This window comes from Perna viridis, chromosome 14 (assembly GCF_037379345.1).
Source record: "Perna viridis isolate PV_CMFRI_1.1 ecotype Kerala chromosome 14, ASM3737934v1, whole genome shotgun sequence".
In the NCBI taxonomy this organism is placed as follows: Eukaryota; Metazoa; Mollusca; class Bivalvia; order Mytilida; family Mytilidae; genus Perna; species Perna viridis.
In genome coordinates, this window is record NC_142458.1 from 13,539,011 (window position 1) to 13,553,907 (window position 14,897).

Consider the following 14,897-nt stretch of genomic DNA (forward strand, 5'->3'; position numbering starts at 1 on the left):
TTGATTCAAGAACCACTGAAAGTAATGAAATAGGTCCTTAAAATTTACTGGTTATGTGGTAATTTGTAGAGAAAAAAATGACAGGAAATAATTTTCAATAAAACTCAACTATTTTGACTACTTTTATTATTCTCGAAACCTTACAACACTAATTATTCCTTCTTTTTCTTCATAAAGTGACTTTCTGAAAATTTGAAGTTTGTGAAGACTGTTGACCTGGAGAACCTCTACTGAATTACATGGTGAAACCTGTATCAACCAATCCCTTAATTTTAATGGGACTTAAGTGTGAGTTTTTGTAAGAATCAGGCAAAATGGGAAAAAATCAGAAACATGCATGTCAAATCCCCACCGATCTGATAATAAAATGCTTTTTTTAATTGAAAAGATCATTATTTGATTTCTTCTCAGAAATTTTTCAATACCATGTTCGAAAAATTAGGAGTTATCTGCCTTTGAAATGTTCATTTTCAATGCATTTCATTGAAATTATAACTCAATATACCAAAGAGAAAAAGGGGAACATGCTAGGACATTATTTTCCAATTTTTTGTTAGTTAATTTTACACATTAAAATGACAAATTTTCCAATAAAAAGGAGGGGTGCCAACCTCTTGCAACCTCCCACTGGATCCGCCACTGCAGAAAGAGGCACAAAACAACTATGGATATTTAGAACTCCCTGTTCCCCCTTGCATGATGGTTAAATATGCACGCCGTAGTCTTACTGACTAGTTCAGGGAGTGTATATAAAATCCCAGACTAGTCATACAATGTAAATTGTTCATGATTCTTAAAAAATGTCCAGAGATATAAAACGTACAGGCGAATCAAGGAAATGTCAGAGTATGTCCTACTAGCGGCTGGACTGCTCTGTTGACGCTCTGGCCTACACTCAGACCCCATGTGGGTCCGAGAGCGTTTCCCCACTCTTAACTTTTTGGGAGTACGTCAACGTGTAGAGTGTGAAATCGGGAATAGCAGTCGCAAGAGCCTACATAATATATAGCCTGTTAGCATCAGCAATTATCTCTTACACCACCGCAGGAAAATAGTTCCAATAACATATCCCATTTTAGGTTCAAATGAAGATAGTGCGGTCCTATTCACAGGTATATCTAATACTAATATAGGAGAGTTCGCCAAGAGTTCGCAAATCTCGTTAGTGATGTCATACTCACTATATGATTTGCATATCAACTAGTATTGATGTTGATTGGTAATAAACAGCTAAATAAACAATTGACAATTTCATGATTAGAATCCAAATTTTCAAAACTTTACAAATTTGTTATTTTATATCCAATTTTGGTTCTGTAAAATGTTTCATTGAGATAAAATATAATTTTTTTTTTTTGCATGTGAATTTATATCTCTTTGACTTGAACAATAATTTTGAAATGGTATTTAGATGTAAACCTCTATTTTCGTGCATAATTATTTTTCAAAATTATGTTCATATAGTCTAATTAATGAGTATTTATTTCAAAATTCCATGGATGAAAAGAGTTTAACTGGCAGTGTAGGGAACCAAAAGATTTTTTCAAATATTTTAAAAATGAAAAATTAATGGTGAAGAGTAGAAGCCCCATGCCACTCAATAGATTTTTTGCCAACCAAAACCAAATCACTGGTAAGTGATGACATCACGAAGATCTCGCCTACATCATGTTCAATTCTACGTTATTTACGCCAAAATAAACTAACCCAATAAACAAGTTTTGCTGCGAACTAAATACTATAAATAATTAGGTTTGAATCAACAACGATCCAATTAACAATATTTGACCTCTAACCTCTTATCAGTACCTAGCTGTTGTTCTATGCATTGACCCATATAATCACTGTCGAAACAAAGCTTATAAACGCATAATAAGCCATTTAATGTATAGGAATGAAAACCCGACCTGTAGGAGATCGTAGATAGTCATCAATCATGGAGAGGACATATAAAAAGAGAAATACTGATTACCAATCGTTCGAAAGAGCTGTCTTCAGTAATATCATGCAAAGGCTGGTCCAAATATCAAACCAAGAATGGGGCAGTGGTTCCGATCAAGAAACTTGAATAAAGAAAGGGGGTTCCAGGCTAGTATTTGCCGCTCTTTTTTTTCAACTTTACTATAAAAAGTTTTAAACAAAAGGGGGCTCAACCTCCGAAACTATCCCGATGTATTCCCAGCTGTTTCGTGCATTTATAAAGAATTAACCTTTATTTTCGTTAGACCGAGACGCCGAAAGGAAACGTTCTATTATTTAAGGTTTTTTTCTGAGTTAATATCGGTTTTTAAGAGAAAAAAATAAATAACTGTCGCTTTATACAAAACCTAAAAAGGCAGCTATAATGAAAACGTGTCCTGATTTTAATCTTAACTGATTTTCAGTACAGTTACCACCTCATGAAATCGGAAGTCTGTAGATGGTAAATAAAAATTAAACCTTGCTTAGACATTGATGATTTGCAGTTTTCTCATGCAGGAATCATGTCAGTCCGGTCAGGTAATATTGCTTTTTATAATAATTAGTCTATCTGGCTATTTGGCAATGTGCTATGATAATAGATCTGTAAGTGCTTCAGAGTTCTTAAAGTACAGGCTAGTGTTTCCTTCAACAGACCTTTATGTTGAAATCTTATTCTTATTCCTTGGCGTTTATGTAAATGTACGTTCAAACATATTTTATTGCTAAATGTACAGGCAAATAGATTGGACATAAATTTTACCAACTTACAAGATCTGGTCCTTTTCACATAATTAATTACTAGTATTTTGTGAACATGTGTTGGCAACAAAACACAATATACACTGTAAATAACTAATTGTGACAAAACTGAATTAAGAACAGTATATATGTATACATGTTTTCATATACGATGAACTTGTCATTCTAATTTATGTATTATTATTAATCTGAACTAAAAAAAAAGAGTGTAAATAAGAGAAAACAAGGGAAATATTGAAAAGATGAAGTTAAAATTGCTTCACTACTACTAAGGGTTTAACGTTCTTGACTACCCTGCCGGGATTCGTACGGACGGCCATATTATGAAGGCTTTAAATATTTTCTTTTAATATTTATTTTAATTGTATTTTTAACAAATGAAAGAAATAAATAAGTTAATAAATAAATAACGAAATTAAATGAATAAATAAATGTTTAGTAGAAAATTGTAATAAAACAAATAAATAATAGATATATAAAAAGAAGAAGAAGAATTGAACTGGTAATATATCTTTGTTTAGTTATCAGATAAGGTGTCATTTCAAAGAAATTAAAGTTTCAATTGTCATTTCTAATAAAAAGGCAGTATTGTTCTTCAACTTTCACCTGTCTCTAAATATAATGGGCATTCCAAAAGGGTATGTCACCCAGCCGCAGGCACAACCTGGATCACTTCTTACAAAATTAACATGGAAGAGATTTGCATTCAGGGCACTACACCTATATGTCGAAGTTTGGAATCAGCCAGGGGCGTAGCTAGGCCTGTTTTATTTGTACGCAAAATTACGGCGAGGGGTCTTGGGGGTCGCTCAAGGACCCCAGTGAGTCATTGCATAAAACCTTTATTTCATCTTTAAAATGTGTGTTTTTATTTTTGTTACTTTTTCCGAAAGTACGCGTATTTGCGTATAGGCAGCTACGATCCTGTCAGCTAAATTTAGAGACAAGAAATGCAAGAAACATAAGCATTTTCAAAAGAATCATTAAAGGACAACGGGAGAAAAAACCCGAGTACTTCAATTTTGGTGAAAGAAAAGTTAAAGTTATACATACCAGGCTAAGAAACATGTGCAGTTCCCTAAATGCTGATTTATATCGTATAAATGTAGTGCCAACCCCTTCTTGTAGTTGTGGACATCCTTTCGAAGATTGCAATTTGTATAATGAACATAAAAATTCTCTGTTGGCACGGTTAGGCGGTTTTAACGTAACAATAGAATTTCTGTTGGCTGGTGACGAAAATCTCACATACGCTGAAAACACGGATATTTTTGCTTGTGTTCATCATTTTATCAAACGAACTAAAAGGTTTGAATAATACTGCATATACATGTATATATGAAATGACTATCTCTCACGTTACTCCCACCTCGCCTTTTTGCCAGACCCCCCCCTTTTATTCCATTTCCTTGTTTTAATTTCATATCGGTCATATTAATTTGCAATACCTTTTCATTTTCTATTGTTATTTTTAGTTATATCTAACTGCCGTCATAATGCATTCTTTGCAATCATGATTGTTTGTATGGGAGAGGACCTCCACTTGAGTCCAATCCCCTTGCTTGTATTCTTGAGCAAATAAATATGTTTAAACTAAATTAAACTAAACGAAGGTTTGTGTGTAGACTGTTATATAGTCTATACAACCGGTAAAATAGTAAGAAGGAGGTTTATTCAAATCGGTTTGCTTTGTTGAATCTAGAAATGATTGGAAGATTGCGGATTTTTTATTCCAAGTTGTTCCCAAGTCTAATTGCGAAGGAAAAAAAAGTTGAAATATAACTGTAATCTGGTAAATGGTTGCCGATAGTCAGCATCAGTTCGCAAGTTGCTTTGCCTTGCATCTCGTTGATACGGTGATAACAGTCATTAAGATAAGATGGACTATCTTGATGGTGAATTTATATAAAAAAAAAAAATCCTGAATTACTTCTAAATTGAAGGGTTTCCCAACAAGTTTCAAAATATAAGGAATCTATATTTGCATATTATATCTCTAGAACTAGGTGCCTAGAATCTAAGAGCTTTTACAGGATACATAAGTGTCTCTGCGACTATTTGTACCATTTGAGTTATAGCTTATCAACTAATAAATTGTTGTAGCTAGTTGAGAGGTACATGTATTTAAGGACGTGATTTATTCCAACAATTGTGGCCTAAGTTTGAATGATTTGAAAGACAGTTTCGATTTCGTCTTGAAAAGGTTTGCATTGAAACTTGAAATGGCCAATTAGTAGTTTGTCGTCGAATTATGTAGTATTTCGGAGAGTTTTGTGTTCATTCATCTAGGTGTTCCATGTAAACCGACAATGAACCTGGATATTAGGAGAACTAGCGCACTGCTACGATGCCACGTGAGCGTTGGTGTGATTTTTTATGGTAAATTGAATGTCATTCAGAAAGGTGTAATTTTAAATAAGATATTCCAGTATTAAGAATTTACAGCAGTTTAGCCAGTCCTTGGATCCGCGCCTGCTGTGGTGATAAAATGACAGTATAAGGATCAATGTATTTTAACAGTACTCAGTTTTCAAGACAACTTATGACTATCATGCAAAGAAAACCAGTGGCAGACCCAAAGGGGTGCATGGAGTTGGTACCCTCTTTTGTTTGGAAAATTTGTTATTTTCATATGTAGAATTGACAAAAAATGGCAATTAATGTCCTAGAACCCCCTTTTTCTGGGGATCTTTGGCTGGCATCACTCCTTTTCAAAATGTCTGGATCTGCCCCTGAAAAATATATGGTAGCCCAATGAAAAAGGCTGTTGACCAGGCACAAACAATAACATAACTGGTTCATTATAAGGATCTAAAACAAAGTTAGAGGGTGATACCGTGCGAGAAAACGTCACAATTTTCGAATTTAATTGTAGTTTGTGATAGTTGAAAGCCCATCCGGTCAAAGTGTCACTTTAAGAGAAAATGTTAGAACTGTTTTATTTTTCGCAGTCACTGTCAATTCCTGTTAATTATAATTTTGCATGTTGAACAAGGAACAAGTCAGTGATGAAAAGAAACACAAACATTTCTAGGAAATGAGAAGGAAAAAAATCAACAACCAAATCGTTGAAACAAAAAAACAAAAATAAAACACACACACACATATTGTAGGAAAACGGCACTCAGATATGTTGGTTTAATTTAAATACTAACGATAATATTTTTTTCTCTCTATCAATTGCGGTGCAGATCCTTGTTAAAAAACTTTGTTGTTGAATGTGTTATTTCATGGAGATGATTCAGCCTGTCAATAAGCGGGAACTAGCTTTTGCAATGCCTCGGGATGAATATATATATATATATATATATATATATATATATATATATATATATATATATATATATATATATATATATATATATATATATATATATATATATATGTATATATATATATATATATATTTTAAATTAGGCCAATTTACGATTATATAGGCCCCCCAATCCAGGGGCGTATCCGGACACTTTGAAAACAATAAGATGAGTTCCATGCAGCCGGGTTTCCTCAGAAAAAGGGGATGCTTTGACATAACTTACCATTTATTTTTTGTCAATTTTACACATGAAAATGGCAAATTTTATAATAAAAAGGGGGTGTCAATCCTCTGCAATTACCCCCCTTTTTGAATCCGTCACTGATCTTCTCTGTAACTGTTAAAATGCTTACGAGAGTTTGCTTCTTCAAATGTTTTCCCGCCAAATATTCATTTCCTTGTTTCGTTGGAGAAACAGAATTCTCCTTCCTCAAAATTTTGATTTTAAACATGTTCCCACTCTCGATAATCAATTAATTTTTTTTTACTGCCCCGTCAGACTGAGACCCGGGCGGGAAAAAAATCTTAAAAGAATCGCTTTTTAGAAACTGTACATGGCCGGATCCAGACACTTTGAAAAGAGAGGTGCCAGCCGAGGTTCATAAGAAAAAAAAGGGGGTACCAGGAAATTATTTTCCATTTTTTTGTCAATTTTACACATTAAAATTACAAATTTTCCAATAAAAAGGAGGGATGCCAACCATCTGCACCTCCCCTGGATCTGCCACTGCTGTATTTTTTTTTTATATTTTTTTAAAATTTTTTTTCTTTTAGATCACTTATTTCACACGTTTCTTTGTCACATTTACGTCTATATTTTAACTATAAAAGTGTTTGTTAATTTATAAAATATTACAATTTTTAAAAATATATCCAGATAGTATTTTACAAAATCAAGTTCTTTCAGAAGGTTTTTTTATCGATTTTAAAAATTGTAATACTAAACACTGGATATGCGATATATTAAATAAAATTGAGTGGGTAGGGTCGTAATCTTTTTTTGACGGCGCATTTTAATTGACCCCCCCCTTTTGATATAGTGTTGACGTCACTTTGTTATCACGTGGATCCACCGAAAGCGAGGCACATGCATATCGCCGCCATTGTTTCTCGGAGGGAAGTGCTCAACGATAAATATTTTTGTTTTCTGTGGGGTCCCAAAAACAATTCAGTGATAGTGTTGTGGTTTTAACGAACCATCAAGCTTTATAGACTTTAAAGACAGTTTAAAATTCAATCATAATTGTGGAAGCTTTCTTTGTGGAATGTCTGCAAGTCTTGATCAGGTACGATCGCCATGCGCCATTTTGTGAATCAATTTAGTAATTTCCTTAAATCGATACGCCCTGAGTTGAATATATGAAAGTAACGTTGTCAGGTGCCTCAGATTTATCTATTTCTAATCCTTCATTTTCATTTTTTCTATTTTCATGTTTCGTCAAAAACAGAGAGGAAAAGGACAGCCAAATCAAGGTATGAATTCGGTATTTCCTTGCACATGTTCAGTATTGGTTTGTTGTGCAGATAGTTTTAAAAAATGCCTCTGCTAATGTCTGTGCACTCCGTATCCTATTTATGTGACTGTTATTATTGTTATTATTGCTACAGAACAGCCCCTCCCCTATCAGTTTTGTTCAGTTCCTTTTTTTGAGTGATGATTCATCATTGTTTAAGTGTAATTAACTAGTAATGATTGTTTAAGGTCACCCGTTCTCAAACTTATAATGTAGAACAATCAAGGGTCCAGTTTCATTTGGCTATTTTTGGACATGGTTTTTCCAATACCTGAAAATTTGCAATTTTATGTGAACAGTGATTGTATACAATTGTTTATAATATTACAATTACTACTATTGATATGGTAAGACTTGTATGCTGAAGTAACTCCTTTTATAATTTGTTACTTAGAAATAGTCTAAATATTTTCTTGTATTGTAGTGGCAAATGGACAACCTAAAGAGACTGTAAAAGACGAAGAATTTGAGCCATATCTTCAACAACAGCCTCCTCATCAGGTAAAAAAGCGCATAATATAGCTTGTTAATGTTGAAATGGTAGTTTTCCACCATTTATAAAAGCAGACAAAATTCTTCATGGAAACACGCAACTTTCATATTTGAAATTACCTACATGTACGAGTATGGAGTTACTTACACCTTGAACAACTACATAAGTATGAAAAGACTTGAAAAATTCAACAATTAATTAGAGGAGGGATTATTTTCATAACGATTGAATGGGAATTCAGACTCCAACTTTCATCAGTAGAAGTTAGATTTATCTGGTGAATTAAAAACATTAATACTTCAACTACATTTGAAACAGAAAAAATATACATGTGTTATTGATATTTTCCTATATATACATTGTTGTAGTTTTTGCTGTGTTAGTTTTTATTGGTTCCATTGTCAAATAATTTGGTTATTTTTCCTCTGTCAGTAAGGGGTACCTTGTTTGTGTAATATGTAACTGAAAAGTTTTTAGCGAATTTTAACTTTCTGTGTGATATTTGATTTTAGAGATACACAAATAGGTAAAACCACATTATTTATTTAATTTCTACTTCTAATCTGATGTTCCAATGAAATAAGTCAACCAAATTTACCATTGGAAGAAGTTTCTATGAAATGTATTTTTCTTTTATACAACCTCACATTTTATTACTTATCTTACAAAAGTTTCAGTCCTATGGTAATTTTAATAATGGATGCATTGAAATATGAAATGTTTTAACTGTTTCAGATGGGGGTAAAACTTAATCCCAAGTCTTTAAAAGCAGACTGATCTTGTTTTATTAATTGTAGAAATATTTTTATAGAATGTCCTAGGAAAAAAATGTAGGAAAAAGAGGATGCATACCAATGTACATGTATCTGTAGAATTTAGAAAATTTGTTATCTCAAGTTGCACTGAGTATACTAAAGTCACTGAACAACAATCGATTAGACTGCATTTGGTATGAAAAGAAACACAATGCATTGGACACATTGAACAGCAATGAAAATACTGTTCCTTAAGGTTTAACATGTAAAAATAAAACCTTCTTACAAGTTTCAAGTACATGTATTTTCAGAATAAAATTGAGTTGCCATGCACAATGGGCAGTATGCAATATTTTGAGGACAGCCTCTAGTATTGCTATGCCAATAAGCACTACTGGTTCAAGTGAATGAAAACATGGTGATATACATGCTTTAAAAGATGCAATATTGTATTAAGCGCACAATTGTTCATGCTTGTAAGTAGTGTTGTCATACTGACATTTAAATAGTATTGTGACATCATTGTCACGACAAATTTTACTGTTGTTAACTTTTTCTTTAGTTGACCACTGTTCTTCTATTGCCTAGTGGTAAACTAGATCAGAAAATTATTCTGACTAGACTCAGGGCCTAATCTAAAGAGAGAAATAAGCAAAAACTAATCCTTGTTTGAAGTCACTTCTCCAATTCGTCTTCGACAGGGAGAAGTTTTTGTAATCGATAACATAAACAAAAATGTCATCGTTTTATTTATAAACCAAATTTACTAAAATTTCTCCCTGTCATTAGTGTCTAGGTAAGGCCCTGCTAGACCCCTTAATAAATGTTGCATAGGCATCTTTTTATCATGACTGGTTGAGAGATGGTAAAAGCTGTTAACACTCTTGTGTTTTATGCAAATTAAATTTTAAGATTCAACTGATTATTTTCCAATTACTATCAAACTTCATTCTTTTTGCAGGGATACAGTGCAGGACCAATGTCTACTCCAGACCCATTTATGCCAAGTTACTATAATCCTACCATGTCCTTCCCTTACCTTGGACAAGGACTTGGTGAAGGTGCATGGTCTAATGGTGGAGATGCTACCATTCTTCCTTTTGGAAGTTATGACTATAATGGAATGTTCAGTGGGTTTGGGTACCCTCAGTTTGGATGGACTGAATATTCTGGTAGTGACTATTGGAGCAATGGGCAACAAGATAATAGAAAAGACCCTCGTTACAACAACCCAACTGAGGACTATTATCGTCAGTCAGGTCAGATGATGCAACCTGACCCTTATGCGATGAATGGAGAATTCGAACGTGACCCATCAATGAATAGTGTTGAACAGGGAATGAAGGGAATGACCATTGGTGGAGATAAGGGAATGGACAATGGTTATATTGATGCGGGTCAGATGAACGCTGATGCTAGTGGCATGGCCTCTCAGCAAGTGCAAGTTTCGGCTGGTCAGCAAGCATCCAAGAAAACATCGTGGGCTGCTATAGCGAGTCAGCCTGCACGTCCTCAGCCGAAGATTCAGCCGCGTTCTATTCCTAGAGCGCCAATGAATCCTAATAAGCAAAACATGGACATTGGAACTTGGGATACTAGGAACAATGTAGCAGGCAAACAGGGAAATCAACAAGGGGGGCGTAATTGGAGTGCACCTCGAAATAGGTCAATGAATTCTAACTATTCAGGAAACACAAATCAGTCGAACAGTGCTTCTGGAAGTGCAAGCCAGGCAAATAATTCAAGTTCTTCTGCACAACAATCCCATCCTGTTTTGGACAAACTCAAGTCAGCCAATCAATACAATCCCAAGGACTTCAACTTGAACCCTAAAGGAGCAAGGTTTTTCATAATTAAAAGCTACTCTGAGGACGATATCCACCGTTCTATTAAGTATAGTGTGTGGTGTAGTACGGAACATGGAAACAAACGTTTGGATCAGGCTTACAAAGAGCGTGACGGGAAAGGCCCTGTGTATCTGTTCTTCAGTGTCAACGGTAGTGGACATTTCTGTGGCATGGCCCAAATGATGAGCGCAGTGGACTACAATCAAGATGTTGGTGTTTGGGCCCAGGACAAGTGGAAGGGTCAAATGGACGTAAAGTGGATCTATGTAAAGGACGTTCCTAACGGTCAGCTGCGTCACATTAGATTGGAGAATAATGAAAACAAACCTGTGACAAACTCCAGGGATACGCAAGAGGTCCCATTGGAAAAAGGAAAACAAGTACTGAAAATTATTCACAATTTAAAATACACCACATCAATTTTCGATGACTTTATTCACTATGAAAAGCGCCAAGAAGAAGAAGGTGGAGATTTCAAAAAGAATGGTGCAGAATAAGGCATCTAATGACACTGGGTAGGTGTCATTGTTCATTACTTGTGTAGAATTTGAGGGAACTGTTTACATTTGTGATTTGCATTTTTGTATTTATTCTTGAAGTCCTTATGACTTTATCAAAACAAAACACTATTATAAGTTATTAGACCTGCAACACACACTAAGCTCAACAAAAAACTTACAGGCTACATTTGTGAATGTATATGATTAGTGTAGCCTTCAGCTGCATGTTGTTACTTTTACTATTAAATTCTTTTTCATATTAATGGGAATTAGACCCAAAAAAAAATTTATCACTTTTTAAATACATGGCAAAAACTGATGTTGCATTTTAAAGAAAAAATATTTGTTATTGATGCTTGTATAACATGGATGATTTTTTTTCTGCTTTTTAGTGGAATTCTGCAAATTGAAATCAGGATTTGACCATTAAGATTCTTTTCATTACTGTTTATTTTCGCTTTTACCAATTTTCGCTGGTATAATTACTGAAAATAATGTGTTTTGGAAGTACTAGGTCATAATTTTTTTTTCAATTCGTGATATTTGTTGCTGCAAAGCTAACCTTTTTTTGGTTTGAAAATAGTTACATGTAGCGCAATTAAAGAGTATTCCAGCTAGCCAATAATAAAAGAAGAGCACTGCAAATTTTCAGAAGTACTTGGAATTTAATGCTTTTACAATGGTTAAACACAATAACTATACATGCATTCCCTACTTGCGGAGCACGGGATACAGCCATATTTTATCCCTTTTTTGCATAGTTACCTCCCGTAAGAGCAGGTGTAATTTCAAAGTCTCCCTAATCGATGTTCGGATTTGTGTAACTCGAATGAAAATGGAATTCCCAGCAGACAAATACAACGGTGTTTCTTAAATTTACAGGGTATTTCATTTTGTTGGTAGGTTACATAAGGATGATTTTCATTGGTATCCCGGGTAAAGAAAATTTATGGCAGGGTCAGTAGAACATGAAATTCCCTTTTGACTTCCGAGATTTTCTAAAGTATCGTCGATATCGGGTGGAAAACCTTACATGTTCCGAATAGACACCTGGTTTAAAGGGAGATAAATGTTGATCTGCAAGTCTGGAATAATTATCATTTTACATAAAAAAAAATTTTCTGCCTTTACATTCATTTGAGCCCTCTTCTCTAGGGCTTTAGTTCTCTAGCTGGAATACTGTCATGAAATTAATATATTCATGATAATTTTAGGGCTGTGATATTTTACCAATAGATTCATTGAGATCTATGATAAAACACAAATTATAAAAAAAACAGAAAGAAAAAAAAAACTTAGCAATCAATACACAGAAAACACTTCATAAAAATCAAAATACATTTGTATTGGTAGTACATGTATATGTACATTTATGTATGGCTTAAGGTTATTGGGTGCAGTATTGAAAAAAGTGTGTTGATTATGTACCCAACATGATAACTAAATTCTCATGTAATCTCAATTATTCAGTTGCTACACATATGAAAAACATTTTCTGTGATCCTCTTTAAATCTACAGTTAGGCTCCTGCATAGTGCAGATCAATGTTCAAATAAAATAATACAGGAAATGTTGTGTTGAAGAATAATCAAGGGAACCAAGTTTCTAGTGGCAATAATAAAAAGCAATCCAGGGATAAAGACCAGACAGGGAAAGTAGACACACAACAGAAAAACATCTAAAAACTAAAATAGTACCTACTAAGAAACAAAAGTACAATGTAAATGAGCAACTTGGGACTTCATGAAAAAGTGGGAGCATGGACCAGGTGCACTGATAGGGTAAGTGTCCTGCTTTTCTGGAAATGCCTGCCGGTTTGATCATAAAAAGTCGAAAGTCCGGAATAGACCAAAGTGGAAGAGAAAACTGACAGGTTGAACACATTGCATAAAATTGCCTTAATTTGTTCACATTCAAAATGTACATGATTGATTTTACATTAGGCACTAACTTGATGAAATAAGATTACTGTGCTTGTGCACGTAAGTGCATTATTTGAAAGTTACATTGGATAGGTCTAAAATATAATGGTGTCTGATATGGAATATGGAGAGGAACTGAATAATTCGGGTTAATGTCAGATGATGGAAGTGTTGTAAACATTTGAAATTTAATTTGTGGAATGGTTTGTTTTTGTTTGAATGGCTGCAAATATTCTGTTGGATGTATTGTACATGTAGACTTAATATTTATTTCTTATTTTGTAGGTAAAAACAGTAGAAAAAAACCCAGGAGAGCATTTTACAGACTTCAAATTACATATATCTTAATGAAGTGTTAGCTTAGTCAATTATTTTCTCTCAACTTTTCAATAATTCTCATCACTGCTCAAACATGATCTTTCAAAGTTTCCCTTCAATGTGATTTTATTTTCATTTGCAAATTTTCATTTTTAAAGAATTTTATCGGTCGCAGTAATCGACTATCAACCCTTCCACCAAAAGAATCTACCAATGTGCTTGTTTCTCACATGCTGAATGTGTTCTACGTTGTCAAATCGACAAAGACATTTTACTTTCATTTTCAACGAGGAAGAAAAATGCGGTGAACTTTCGATTTGTGAAAGCTGGTCTGATGTGTATTGAAAGTGATGGCATTTATTATTGTCTTGGGAAGTTTTAGCAGTGCATTACATCTCAGGGAACGGTGGATGCCATGGATGATTACAAAAATAGACACATAATCATGTGTGAAAAATATAAATATGTTAACTCCGAAGTACAATATACCGATCGATGAACTGTGAATCAGTATTCTCAAGGAGTGATTTATTTTGGTTAGATGAGTTTATTTTGGACTGGATTAATTTCCTTTTGTGTATTGGGAAAAATAGAATGAGAGTGTTCTGGAGGCTAAAACATTTTCATTGGTCTCGCGAAAGGACTTGATTTTTCCCAGAATCAGTGCAATCGATGATATCGGAAGCAAGGATACTTCATATTTTTAGCTTTAATTATGACCTTATTTTACTACGATCAATCAAAGGACCTATTATATACTGTTATCCACTGAGCATGTACATGTACTGTCAAACTCTATGTACATGTGTAGTAAGCACATGTACATTTTGTGTATTGTGTGAGAAATTGGAACATTGTAGAAAGACAGAGATGGGGGGTTGCATTACAAATCTGTGATTTTTTTTAAACACAATTGAAAACAATAGCAGTTTGTTTCTGTTGAAAAACTGAAATAAAACAATTACAAGCATTAGTCCACTGATTTACTGTTGTAAAAATCTTTCATGGTGTATTGCCTGTACAGAATGTATATGTACATGACCATTTTCAGACCTGTCTAAGACTTGTTTCATACTCATGATACAAGCAAAACAACTACACATAGGAAAAACATATTTGTTCAGAATAAGTATTCCTGAGAAAACAATACAAGATTCATATCAAGATACTGGACCAAGATCACAAATCCAGATTAAATTAGCACGGAGTATGGAGGTCATGCTCCCATTCGCTGGGAAAGAAAAATTGTCTTTTTTTTTAATGAAGGGATAAATTTTAACAAAATCTTTCCATCTGAGTCGCAGTAGCATTAAGTGTCCATTTCTACATCACAGTCGTAACAAACTGCACCCAGCAAAGCATTTATACGAACGTAAAAAATATATATAATGGTTTGGTACTAGGTTGTCCAGCGTCCGTAGATAACTTGTTTCTGGAAAAATAACCAGTATTGGTTTATGGATCTAAGATGGTACAACGTGTCGTACCACTAAGGGGGATTTGCAGGGATG

At 34.0% G+C, this 14,897-nt stretch overlaps 1 protein-coding gene across 1 annotated transcript; it reads left to right on the top strand.

Moving 5' to 3' along the window:
• Positions 1-7,122: 7,122 nt before the first annotated feature.
• Positions 7,123-14,359, top strand: LOC148598293 (YTH domain-containing family protein 2-like). Its single transcript, XM_088560684.1, has 5 exons — positions 7,123-7,323; positions 7,486-7,510; positions 7,976-8,052; positions 9,761-11,161; positions 13,354-14,359. Exons 1-4 carry the CDS (start codon positions 7,303-7,305, stop codon positions 11,141-11,143), a joined length of 1,506 nt encoding a protein of 501 aa, XP_088416810.1. The 5' UTR covers positions 7,123-7,302; the 3' UTR covers positions 11,144-11,161; positions 13,354-14,359.
• Positions 14,360-14,897: the final 538 nt, after the last annotated feature.